At 52.6% G+C, this 12,413-nt stretch overlaps 5 protein-coding genes across 5 annotated transcripts; 1 reads left to right on the forward strand and 4 right to left on the reverse strand.

Annotated features, from left to right (window-relative positions):
• Nucleotides 1-42: 42 nt before the first annotated feature.
• Nucleotides 43-1,047, forward strand: GCG54_00008486 (uncharacterized protein; the record flags this gene model as incomplete). Its single annotated transcript, XM_045408451.1, has 2 exons — nt 43-290; nt 354-1,047. The coding sequence occupies 2 exons, from the start codon at nt 43-45 to the stop codon at nt 1,045-1,047; spliced, it is 942 nt and encodes a 313-aa protein (XP_045263141.1).
• A 252-nt stretch (nt 1,048-1,299) lies between these two features.
• Nucleotides 1,300-4,517, reverse strand: GCG54_00008487 (Secondary metabolism regulator LAE1; the record flags this gene model as incomplete). The annotated part of the gene is made up of 6 exons (XM_045408452.1): nt 1,300-1,762; nt 1,820-2,024; nt 2,108-2,581; nt 2,989-3,020; nt 3,409-4,377; nt 4,438-4,517. The coding sequence occupies 6 exons, from the start codon at nt 4,515-4,517 to the stop codon at nt 1,300-1,302; spliced, it is 2,223 nt and encodes a 740-aa protein (XP_045263142.1).
• A 2,072-nt stretch (nt 4,518-6,589) lies between these two features.
• GCG54_00008488 (uncharacterized protein) lies at nt 6,590-7,496 on the reverse strand (the record flags this gene model as incomplete). Its single annotated transcript, XM_045408453.1, has 2 exons — nt 6,590-7,409; nt 7,465-7,496. The coding sequence occupies 2 exons, from the start codon at nt 7,494-7,496 to the stop codon at nt 6,590-6,592; spliced, it is 852 nt and encodes a 283-aa protein (XP_045263143.1).
• A 693-nt stretch (nt 7,497-8,189) lies between these two features.
• Nucleotides 8,190-9,390, reverse strand: GCG54_00008489 (Protein alcS; the record flags this gene model as incomplete). The annotated part of the gene is made up of 5 exons (XM_045408454.1): nt 8,190-8,339; nt 8,438-8,622; nt 8,678-8,901; nt 8,965-9,054; nt 9,110-9,390. 5 exons carry the CDS (start codon nt 9,388-9,390, stop codon nt 8,190-8,192), a joined length of 930 nt encoding a protein of 309 aa, XP_045263144.1.
• A 1,962-nt stretch (nt 9,391-11,352) lies between these two features.
• Nucleotides 11,353-12,014, reverse strand: GCG54_00008490 (uncharacterized protein; the record flags this gene model as incomplete). The annotated part of the gene is made up of 2 exons (XM_045408455.1): nt 11,353-11,726; nt 11,921-12,014. 2 exons carry the CDS (start codon nt 12,012-12,014, stop codon nt 11,353-11,355), a joined length of 468 nt encoding a protein of 155 aa, XP_045263145.1.
• Nucleotides 12,015-12,413: the final 399 nt, after the last annotated feature.

The following is a 12,413-nucleotide window of genomic DNA, read 5'->3' on the forward strand; positions in this document are numbered from 1 at the left end:
CACTCATCTACTCTCGTTACATACACTCACTCAGAAGGCAAGATGGTAGTTGTCGCCGTTTGGCCCCTACTGGGCTGTCTTCTCTTCAATACCGTAGCGTCATCGGTACTCCCACGAGGCCAAGACGACTCGGGTGGACACAATTGGATCGACCATGACAAAGTCGTTGCGCTTACCCAAAATGCTTCGCCAGGTGTAGATGGTCAGCTTGAACTCCGGTTTAGCCCCTTCCTGTACGTGGCGGGAGGTTGCGATCCATACCCGGCCACAGATGCCAGCGGAAACCTCGGGTAAGCAATGAAACCCTTCCCTACCCATTAAATACCCCAAATATGCTCACATCATCACTCTAGAGGTGGTTTGAAACCCACGAATGGCGGCCGAAGTGGCTGTGATAAAGGGGGAAATGCTCAAGTTTACGCCCGCCGCGGCTCGAGCCAGGGTCGCACTGGTATTATGTACAGCTACTACATGCCTAAGGTCCGCTGGGCCAAGGGTAATGATAACGGCCACCGGCACTACTGGGCCAGCGCTGTCGTCTGGATTAACCGCTGGGGCTGCGTTGACGACGATGTCACCGCCGTCTGGCCTGTGGGTATTTCCTTCACGACCGACCATCTTACCTGGGGCACGGCGAATGCGGGCGACTTCTCCTTCAAGTCGACAACTGTAGGCGTGGACATGCCGACACACCCTAAAATTCAGATCCACGACACCGCGATAGCGCCTTTTACAGGCGCCGACGGCGACAAGGTCTTCGAGCGTACGCTCGTCGGGTGGGACTCGCTCCCGGACGCGGCGGCAAAGGCGCTGCAGGATGTCAAGTACGAGAAGACGCAGGTTCCCTTCATCGACGCGAATTTCCAGGCGCAGATGGACGCGGCGTATAGGGAGAGCTTCTATGGCGCTCTGAAAGACCAGCAAGGCTGTGACGCTGGTCGTGGGGGATCGCCGACACCGGCGACACAGGACCCAGACGAGACGACACCAACAGATCCGAAAACGACCAACCCGACTGAGACAGACCCTGCGGAAAAGAAACATTGAAAGAAGTTTCTTTTCATAGAACGAGTACGATTCAAACGCAGCCGATATTTATCGCTTGTCAATTATGGAGAACCTTGCAGGTAGTTGTGACGTATTTTAAGAAAACGCTGTTCCAGAAGGGATCACCGGCACGTGCAATGACCCAGCCTTCGACACACACGGTTATTGAGTTCCAGTCTTGATACCTGTGAGGGAAAAATAGAATTGTTTGATCACGAATTCTAGACGTGGAGAAGTCAACTATGTCTTGCTTCATACGTTCTCCCCCCTTGGCTTCTGGCCCGCAACGGTCTCATAGTGGACGTATGAGTGGATCGACGTATTCAACAGGTCCTTTCGGATCTCCATTAGGAAGACCTCAACTTCCTCCGTAGTCCAGCCCAGGCCTTTCGTCAAGGGCCCGTGGTTGATAGTGTATAGCCCATCATAAACGACTGCCGCGCAATACGATCCGATCATTCTTAGGTCAGGTCGTTTCGGCCACCCCCCGAATGGGACCTTCACTTTGTCGCGCACTTGATTCACAAATCCCGCTTCTTCAATTCGTCCTGAGTAAGAGTTGGGTAGATTGCGATCAATGCCGAACTTTTCGAGGCCGTCCCAAATGAGCTTGATCATCTTTGTCAAGGCGTAATCCTCAGGCATAGTCCCATCGTCGCAGTGGTAAAACCACCACATCTCTTGGAGTTCGATCCAGCCACCCGGCTTCAGAACCCTGATAGAGAATTAGGCATGTTTAAGATATCTTGCCATGAGGAGATTGAAGACAAACCTGTATGCCTGATCAAGAACCTTCGTCCAGTCTCTGATGGCCGGGCTCATGTGCCTCAGGTGAATGTAGTCGATAGAATTATCCGGATACAGCCATTCAGCCTCCACATCATCAACGATGAAGTGCACATTCGGCGGCACATATGAGGGTTGGATTGGGCTCAGATCGATACCAGTGATCTCAGCTTCCGGGTATTCATCGCCCACTGCGGTTTGGGAAAAGCAGACCCTCTCGTAAGTCATTCAGAACTTTTTTGATGTCGCAAAAAATTCGGAGCGGAAAACCTACTGTCAATGGCCCAGATACCGGTGCCGGTACCTATATCCAGAATCTTTTGAGGGTTTTCAAGCGGCGCGGTATGCAACTTGCCGCCGCATATGCTCACTACCATTGCGTGTTTCATATCTTCTCTTTCTTGTTCAGCATCGTCGTTGGGAAATGTGTACCGTCCCTCTTTGTACTTGTGATATCGTCGGTTGTTCTCGAAGTTGAAGTCTCGAACGGACGATGATAGCGAGGTGGAAGCATTGGTAACTGTATCGGAAGCCGACTCATAGCCTTCTGCCTCGTCATTGAGATTTTCTTGAGGCTCAATGGCACCTTCAGGAAGGTTTTCAGGAACATTCACTGGCTCCTCTGGGACCTCAGGGACCTCTGGGGATCGAGGTGGAGAAGTTGGCGCAGGTCCGCCAGCAGTTCCAGGTTCCGCCATACTACCTTTGGATCCAGAGCTGAATGATTTTGTCTCACACAAGTATGAGTCTGAGAGACGATGTCACGGAATCGGCTTTGTTTCAGAACAAAATGTCTTTCCAAAGGAGGGGTTGGAGGGAAAATAGGGAAGAGTGGGAGAACCAACACTAGCGTGGGTGTCTCAGCCCACCCGGAACTGGGACGCTTTTGGGGGCGGACAATCTTCCTTTTTTGGCCTGTTGCTCACCCACTATCTTTCTGCATCGTCGTATCATATTCGATATCCAACGTTACATCTGCATCTAAATCTGACAGGTCACTTTTATACCCTCCAAATTATGTGGAGTTTAATGACCACGTGTCGATTACGTCCGTTCTGTGTCCGGATTACCCAGGTGCCGTCGTGCCGGTGGTTGGCAATTCTCACAGAAGCATTGACAACCATAATGATCAATTCTTCTCTTTCAAGAGCCAACCCTCTGTAGCCACGATAGTAATGGGAAGCAGACTAAAGTAATCCTCCTTAGCATGGAACCCAAACCAGTTTAGACGAACTTTATCTGACTGCTAGACAAGGGTTTGCCAATCAAGTGGATAAAGATGTAGGAAAGTAGCAATAGCAACGACGAAGACGAACACGAATAATGAGAACGGATGACGAAGGCGTATTCAAAACAAGAATGACGAAGATGACGGTGTAATCGACCGAACCATTTTGGGCCAACAGCCACAACGAGTAGAGTTAAGCACCAAGGAAACATCCCTATCTCCTAGGATAGTCTCATTTTGGTTCAAAATTATGGGCTGACACAATGATTAGTTGCTTTTCTATGGTTTTTATTGTCCATCTGTGAAGCCATGTTCGCTTGCGTGCTCTCAGTAGGTGGCCTTCCTACCTTCCATCTTTGAGCTCCTCCCAGTAGTAGGAAGGCACCAGGAGTATCAGCTGAGAAGCAAGCTCGGGAATGTCGTCGAGCATCTTCCTTACTATATCGTTGGCAAGTGCCCACTCCATATCCGTGATCAGGAATCGCAAAAGCAACTTTCGAAGTTGGTCTTTCGGCATGGTGTGTGCGTGGACGTATCGAATAGTAGCAGCCAGGATATCCATAGTGGCCTCCTTGCCGCTAATGTGAGCCAGGTTGTAGGTGAAATTGTAAAGGCAAAGACTCTTGAGTGCCGCAATGTCGTACTTGTCAGATATGACGTAAAGCTTTGCGGTCATTATGTAGGCCTTGACATCATAAGGAATAATGTCAACATCCAAGCTAGACGGGCTGTCTTTCAACTGGTGAAAATGCTTGAGCCGAAAGTGCTTGTGCGAGAACCTGCCGTTTGCGCATGCTTCCCAGGTCGAGTCGTCGTCTTCCTCCAAGCAGCTCATCAGAGTTGTGTCCTCATCAGTGGGCTGGCAGGTGTCGAGGTTTCCCGAATCTCCGCCCTGTCTGTGTCGTTCATCATCGTCTCTCTCGTCCCTGTCGTCTCCCTTGTCCTTGGCGTCTCCCTTGTCTCTCTTGTCTTCCCTCTCATTCGCACATGATTCTTCATTCAAGTCAGGAGCTTCCACCCCGCGGTTTCCTTGCTGTTCTGATTTTGGGGTCGAAAAGTTGCCATTGTATGCAAACTCCATCAAACTGACAAATACAGCCGGTTCCACGTCTTCCCAGGTGACCTTAGCCTCGATGGCTTCTTTCATGTTTCCAGTGACTAGAACACGGAGAGGCTCGGAAAGACCGGCTATGGAGGACTCGTGAGCTATGAATTGCTCCTTTTCAGGGCCAATGACGAATGTGATGATGCGAGACTTGAGGATCCTGTGTGACGTGATTAGCAGTGGTTGATGATGTAGTAGCTTGGGCAAAATACTCTTTCATGTCTCTTTGGCGTTTGGGAGGCGCGCTGTTTGAAGATGCTGCCCTGCATACACTGTTAGTGGTGGGGCGAAGATCAGAAGTTTTGGCAGTGAGAAATACTCATCCATGGGTTCTTTGCGCTTGAGAGACATCGTTGCAGATGATGACATAGGCGCGCGACCACGTACTAGCGTTTGCAGCGATATCGAATGGAATTGGCAAGCGGGAATATCAGTGGCGAAGTTGAGATTGACAACGCAGCAAGCCTGAAGATGAGTTGCTCTCGCCTGGCGAGAGCTTTGCTGTGGTGAAAGGAAGGGAAGACGCAGATGCGGCCGGCAAGTGGTGGAAAGAGAATCAAACACTCTATTGCACTGGAAAACAATTCGAATATTTGGGTGGGTCCTGGGGTGAAATGTTCGAACTTCAAGGTAGAAATGGTCAAGGCAGGAGCGATCAAGGAAGGAGCGATCCAGGCAGGCAACCAAAGCAAGCAGGAGCCCGCATTGCAAACAAGCTGATTTTCTCTTATATGGCTTCGCAAATGACAGAACAATCCTTCTTTGAAGCCTTAGATTTCTTAGATGCGGCATGCAAACCTACAGGGCGTTGCACTGCTGACTCGGCATGGTTCTTCGGTCTAGAATGTCTGGATTTAGTGTTAATGATCACGATGTAGCACTCAACAGTACTGTAAGAGCCGTGACATTGAGGATGTTGGTCAAGCTAATTCAACCTCAGGCTGGAGATGGCCTTCAATTTAGTCCAGCTCTTGGTTAAAAACCGGTTGCATCTTGGTCTTAATTGAATGATGCAAGAAGGAAGATTGGCAAACTCAACATGCGTGTTGTCTCATAGCAGTCTCATTCAATTCTAGTGGCACTCTTTCTCAACACTGAGAAAAAACACGCTCTCTTGATCGATTCGATGTTCTATGCCATTGCCCTGTGCATATACCGCAGTGTGTCTCAGCAGATCTGTTGCTTGGTAACCTGCCCACATGAACCCGACGTCGACACCCTCCACTGGCTGCAATCCGTTGCGCTCGTGCGGTCGATGTCGACATCACAGCCGACGTACACATTATCCGTGGTCAGGCCTCCGCTACCGTAACCGAATGGGAAAGGGCCCCAGACTGTTGTAGACGAGCCCTTGACAGTGGTTCTATCCCAGTGTTCAGTTGAGGATTCCAGTTTGTCTGCAAGAAGATATGATGGGGACTTACACGCAAACATCGCAGGACAATTCCCTGGTCTGGAGTTTGTTCTCGACCGATTCGGCGCCATGACGAGGTGTTACAGCTGCTGCCGCGGCGGCTGCACAGGAGAAAAGAGTGAGAAACTTCATTGTCTGGTAAAGAATGAGTGTGGTGTGACTTCTGCGCCATTGCGGCCTGCGGGACATCGACTCATTTATATCCACCAAAACGTGACGATCAGCCCGCCAGAATGCAGGTATCTCTCCTAAACATCCTATTTATTTAGAGTTTGGACTAATTTTGGCCCATGGGGGTGGTATGGACGATCGCCAACATGTCGTATCCCATGGCGGGCCTGACTGAGGCTGTAAAGGGCAAATAAGATCGGGGTCCCCTTACTATACGAGGGATACTTGCGGCGCTGGTAGTGAGCAATCTGGTTATCTACGGGCAACGCAAGTCATGGCGCAGTGCAGAAGTGGGGCTCTGGAACGATATATCAACGCCAAGAAGTTCGAACTTCGGCAGCATCCCGTTGTCCAGGCATGGCCGCTGAGTAAGGCGGTCCAAATTATGTAGGACAGGATTAATCAATCTGATAACGCGGATGCTATCAAAATGATGATGACGTAGATTATATTTGACTCAAGAGCATGGCTCACTGCGTGTGTTTTCATCCCTTCCTCGTTTATGCATCTAATCGCAAACTGGTCGCAAACTGGATGTCAAGCCCGCACAGTTGGCCTCTATGGTGAGATTCCGGGTAGGGGCATTTATAAACCCAGGTCACAGTGACGAAGGCTTAAGCAGCACAGATTTCACAGATATAATGCGAAGCAGAAAGTCACGGGTACTTGATGGTATTGATTTTTGATGACGTTAAGTAGCTCTTATCCATTTTCGCGGCCCTGTACACACTCCCCGTACTAGCCAATTCCACGGTCCTAGGCCAAGATTGCTAAACTGAAGCTTCCTGCCGCCAGCAGCTTGATATCCATGGTCCATTGCTCAAGCCTCTGTCGAAATTCACTCCCAGCAATTGAATGGAATCTCAACAGCCAAGTCGGCCAGAAATTCGGGAAGCTCCTCTCTCATCCGCTCCAGAAAGCCATTATTTTTGAGCCACACCATCTGGGCGATACAAAAATGAAGCAACAGCTCGCGAAATTCATCTGAAGCTGTGGGATTTTCGAAAGCGTAAAAGATCAAGTCATGCAAGGTTTCGAGCAGCTCTGCGTTCGGAGTGACGTTGAGAAAGCTGATGCGGAGTCTCCGGAGACAAAGCTCTCGGAGTTTGTCGATCGCGTATGTATCGGCGAGAACATAGAGTCGTGCGTGCAGCATGAAGACTTCGGTATAGCCAGTATGATTGCTCATCTTCATTTCGGTTGCCCACGTGGAAGTCGACTTTGGCTTTCGCGGAGGCTGGCCTTGGTTGAAGCTGTAATTGCAAAAAATGTACTTCGGGACCCATCGGTCAACAGCCTCTGACATCCAAGAGTTGATTGATAGAAATGTCTGGTTGTCTGGTCCGTTCTTGGCGTCACCCTGTGAGTTATCGTTGCTGAGGCCCTCACAAGTACTGCTGTCGGAGGAAGGCTTTTGTCGAATAACTTTGCGAAGTGATGGGATTGGGTACGAGCCCTGGTACGCAAATTCGACGAGGGCGAGGAAAACATCATCTTCAACCTCTCCCCAGATGACCTTGGCATTCTGAGACTCTTGCATACCTCCCGTCAATAGCGCCTCGAGGGGTCGGGACAGGAGGCTGAAGGCCGACTCGTGAATGGAGTACTCCTTCTTCTCCTTGCCAATCACGAAAGTGATTTGTCTGGACTGGAAGATACTGATATCGGGCGCGTCAGCTAAGTTGAGAAGGAGGAAATAACTTGAAGACATACTCTTCCATGGTTCGTTTGCGCTTGAGAGACATGGTTGCGAAGAATTCCAGCCGACGCGGCTAGGACGGCAGGTGGATTCGGGCTGCAGATCGTGTTGGAGAGAGGAGTGGAGGGGTCCGAGGGGATGACGTTGAGTATGGAGGATGGCAAGAATGATGGTGGAGAATTGGAAGGAGAACGAAACATGGACGCAAAGTTAGGAAAGAACGAAGCAGGAAGGATACTGAATGCCGACAGCGAAACGGGTCGAGCCTTCCCTTTCAGAGGAGGAGCCTAGCCGCTGAAGAGGTCTTTCCTGTTCAGGTCTACCTACCACCTACCACCTGCCACCCAGCGAGGAGGGGAACGACCCGACGCAACAAAACATGGAAGAAGGGGAAAGCCAAATTTACATCGATTTGCTTTCGTTGGAAGCCTTGTATCATGTATCTATTCGCAAACGGGCTGTCCCAACGCCGACTTTCTAGGTTTCGTGTGAACTGCCGTTGCGGCCAGCAAAACCCCTCCTTCCTGAGGAACAGTCGCAGCTTCTACAAACTTCAACCTGGCCTGCTGGGAGCAATCAACAGTCACGAGGCTCTCCGACAGAAACGTGAAGAAACAATTTGACGGGTGCCTTTTATTGTTCCAAATGCATGTGTGTGCTTCTTGGCGGGAACAAGCTGTCATTTTCTGATGCATTTTCCCTCCCCCTACCCAGTACCCCCCTTCTAGTTGACTCACTTTCAGACTTGACTCCTCTCGCTCCTTCCTCGAATGACCCGACTCAAGTCACCAACGGGAATCTCCAGAGGGAAGTCGACCGAAGGAAGCAAGATAGCGAAGATGAGCCACCAGCCGGCCATACATGTCACGAAAGCACACGCCCCAGCGGCCTGAAAAGCATCATGAATCAGCTCTATGGTTTTTTTTTTTTTTTTTTTTNTTTTTTTTTTTTTTTTTTTTTGTGGATTGTAGAAGGTTAACGACTCACCTCCAGAAGCTTGGCAGCAAACGCAGAGTTTCCAGTAAAGTCCATGGCCAGGAACCAATACGCGGCAGTGATGAGGCCGAACACAGGGACGAGCGTCAGGAAGATGACGAAGAAGACGATGTTGGTTCGGAGGGAGCAAACGAGGAAGACGAGGCAGATCATGCCCATGGCGAGGGTGATGAAACCTGGCAGACCGATCAGTTCCAACACGAAATTACCATCGAGAGATTGATGACTTACCGAAGCTGGCATTGAAGCCTTTGGTCGCCAGTCCTGCGGCCCCAGCTTCGCCCGCCGGGGCATACGACGAGAAGGCCGCGAAGGAGGGGTTGAGGGTTCCGCCGAAGGAGGCCCAGAAGGCTCCGAATGTGGTGAAGACCGTCGCCGGGAACGTGTTACCGAGGACCCATTCCAGCAGACCGCCGACGAACATGAGAAGGCCGCCAAAGAAGAAATATATGGGACTGGATGATGGAACATCAGTTGAGACTCAAGGGGAGGATGAGGGGACAATGGGACGGACTTACATGCCCGCGGCTCCACTGCCACCAGCACCACGCCATCCCATCAAATCGCAGCAAAGGGGAGTCAGGGAGATGAGAAAGCCCACGATGGCACTGTATCATGTTAGTAAATACATCCGCAGACATGTATGCTAATTGGGGGACTAACATTGGCGTAGGGTTACCAAACGTCTTGCGTAACTCGCCCTTGACTTGGTTCTGCGGCGACAGGTACAGCTTTTCAAACAGCTCGGGCGAGATTGAGATGGACCCGGCCGTCTTCATCCTCTTCAGGGCGTCGTCGCGGCTCATCTCGGGGTGGATGTACTCGTCGGCGTACTCGTAGCCGTTGGCCTGCGGCGTAGGCGGGCCACGGGGCGGCCGGTGGTGGCCGTTGTGGTGGGAATGTGAGCGGACTTCTTGGAACTCTTTGTGGTCCATGGTTGCCATATTAAATAAAGATATGTATGTCTTTTGTTACAATGATGTTGGTGACGGAGTAGCTAATGATACAGGAAAAGGTTTGGATGAACAATGAGGAACAAACAACGAGAGATGTCAGGGACGCAAGAGCAAGATGAGGTGAACCTGCCAGAGCCCTCCATTATGAAGGCCCCCCCAGGACACCACAACGAGTCTAGTCCTTCCCCCCATCTGCATACTGCCTTACGCCCAGAGGAGGAGGACTTAAAGCCCCCGACATGGGTATGAGGACCGGCCATCTTGGCAAGGACCTGCTGGCATGACCGGTCCAGTCGGAGAGTTGGCAGCAGGACCTCCATGATGGGGAACGAGACGGGGTTCCTGTCTTGCGATCATTGGGGAGAGGCATTGGACGGAGAGGGCATTTCGCTAGGGCGACCGGCAGAGAGCGTGGAGGGTTCGGCACAAAGGATGATGGGTGGTGTCTGCAAACCCCCCGGATGCCGGACCGGGAGTGGCATGATGCAGGATCTACAGAGGATGATTCGCCCAAGGCGGAAGTTTCTTGAGTGGAGGTCACGTTTGGGGTTCGAGGAGGTCTGGACGTTTATGGGTCCCCCTCCCATGTCCCCCAACTAGACGGGGTTGGGATGTGACAGTGAGGGGCGCAGACGTGCGAATCTGGGGAAGTTTTCTGTCAACGTCTCAGTTGGAGCCGTCCACCGTACGGCCGGTTCTGGTTACGAGGGGAGGAGAGAAGACCGTTGTGACGAGTCGATTGGGGCTCCAGGTGAGGCTGATTCGCTCATCTCGCGTGGAGGCAAGGGAGGGCGCATATGTGACGAGGCAGCGGCCAACGGGAGTTTCTGACAGAGAACTGACAGAGAGCATGAAGAATGGTCCAATGATGTTTGTGCCGGCCGGATTGAGACGGCAAAGCGAGGGGAATAACACGGCGGACGGGAGGGACGCGGAGCCCGGGCTTGCAGTAGCGCATGCGGCCCACGCGAGTATCGTTACCCGTGAGCGCCTCGACATACCATAGTAATAAGAAGGGCTCTTAGCTCCAAGTTCTCAGCACACGCAGGTTAATAGGTGCGCTGGTCTAGGAGAGGGGGAGCTAGACTAATACGCGTTGGGTTGGTTTGAGTTTGGGGATGTTTGGGGATGAAGCTTCAGCTTGTGTGGAGACCCGGCGACTGGATGTGCAAATTGCGGGGAAAGCTTGGGACGGATCAAGGGAGCAGAAGTCGGGGTAGCGGATGAGGCGTGTGCGTCGCCCGTTTGTTGTTGAACTGAGGATGAACAGGGGTTGGGATTGGAGATGAGATGTCGGGAGATGGGGTGAGACGAATCACTTTGAAAGTGAAGAATTGAATTTGAGTAGAAAATCAGATTCATGGGAGGGCGGATTCTCTGCTCCTTGGGGGAAGTGTGTGAACTGGAGCAACTTCGTGATGGGATCACTTGAGGCTCAAAATCCGGTCCGGCACCCGACGGACGACGCGCTAGGTTCCTTACCCCAGACTTGGCAACTTGACTCGATCACACCGGGGGAATCAATGACAAGATCCCAAGACCCTCGATCTGCTGGAGTGATCCTGCATGCAACAGAGGTGGCGGGGAGAAGGGGAGGAGGGNCCCTCGATCTGCTGGAGTGATCCTGCATGCAACAGAGGTGGCGGGGAGAAGGGGAGGAGGGGTGGTGGCGGTGTGACCTGAACGTCGTCACAACTTTAAAGGCACCATGGAACGGAGCTATCTCGGTGAGCCCTCGCCAACGCGGCGTTTCTTCACGATGGATGATCCAGGCGTGTGTGTTTGGAGGCCCGGTGCCTAGGGCGGGGGGTCACGCATTCCCAAACTAAAGGGTAAATTCTCGTAATTCATTTCGTAACACACATGTCAACGTGGTCGTCCCGTCGTTCTTGGCACAGCGCTGCCGCTGCTGCTGCTCCTCCATCGTGGCCTGGCCTAGGTACGCTACGCTTAGAGCTTCCCCGCAGACTTCATCGCCCGCTCTCCATCAACGAGGACGCACCAGCCCTCGCCTCCGACAGTGCCGCCGCCGAAGCCCGCGACGACGGCCTCGAAGCCGCCCTCGCCGCGCGCGTAATCGAGCACGGCGTCGTCAAAAGTGCCCGGCTGCAGCCAGACGGCCGGGATACCGAGCTCCTTCGCCTCGTGGAGGACCTTGAGGGTGGCGGCGGGCGGGGTGATGATGGAGACGGAGGTCTCCTTGGGGTTGGGCAGGGCGGCGAGGTTGGGGACCGCGGGGTGGTCCTTGCCGGCGGCGTTGACGGTGTTGGAGGTCGGGTTGATGGGCGTCGCGGGGATGCTGTGGTGGAGGTACCATGCGAAGACTGGAGGTTTTATGTTAGTGGCCCTGTTGGGTGTCTTGTGAGGGGTCAGGTGTGTTTATGAGAAAAGGTAGCCAGTGATGTGTGAGTGTCTACTGGAGTGAAGTGGCAGCGCTCCCTCTTTTAGCTCCATGAGTGAGCGGGAGAAGGATTGAAGAAAACGCGGGGGGTGGATGACTCGGGGAGCCGGAACGCACTCTTGTGGCCGAACTTGGCGGGGTTCGAGCTGGCGCCCACCACGGCGAAGAACTTTGACGAGAAGAAGGCGCGGGCGGTGGCTTCGGTCGACATGTCGGGCAAAAATACAGTGATCTCTAATCGTGAAATGAGCAATCGCAAGTGGTGAGGGCTCGAGTTGAGGAAGAGCGAGGTGGTCGGAGATGAGGGGTAGGGCGGCTCGGCGCTTTTCGAATCTCCATGCCATAAGGAGCTCCGAGCACGTCAGGTGGAGACGCTGTGGCCGAGCCCGAGGCCACTTCTCAATGCGCCGCGGGCGGTTACCGCCCGCGTGGGGGGCGGAAAACTGGGGAACCACGGCCGATGAGGCCTGGGCTGAGCCGCACATTGCTTGATGTCGACGGATACCTTAGTCAGTCTGCCGGTGTTTGAGGCTTTCGTGACTGGGCTGTGGCAACATCATTCGGCTGTCTGGTGCCGTGAGATTTTGCAAAAGAGCCGAATAAGGAGGAT

This window comes from Colletotrichum gloeosporioides, assembly GCF_011800055.1.
Source record: "Colletotrichum gloeosporioides strain Lc1 chromosome Unknown consensus_52, whole genome shotgun sequence".
Classification (NCBI taxonomy): domain Eukaryota; kingdom Fungi; phylum Ascomycota; class Sordariomycetes; order Glomerellales; family Glomerellaceae; genus Colletotrichum; species Colletotrichum gloeosporioides.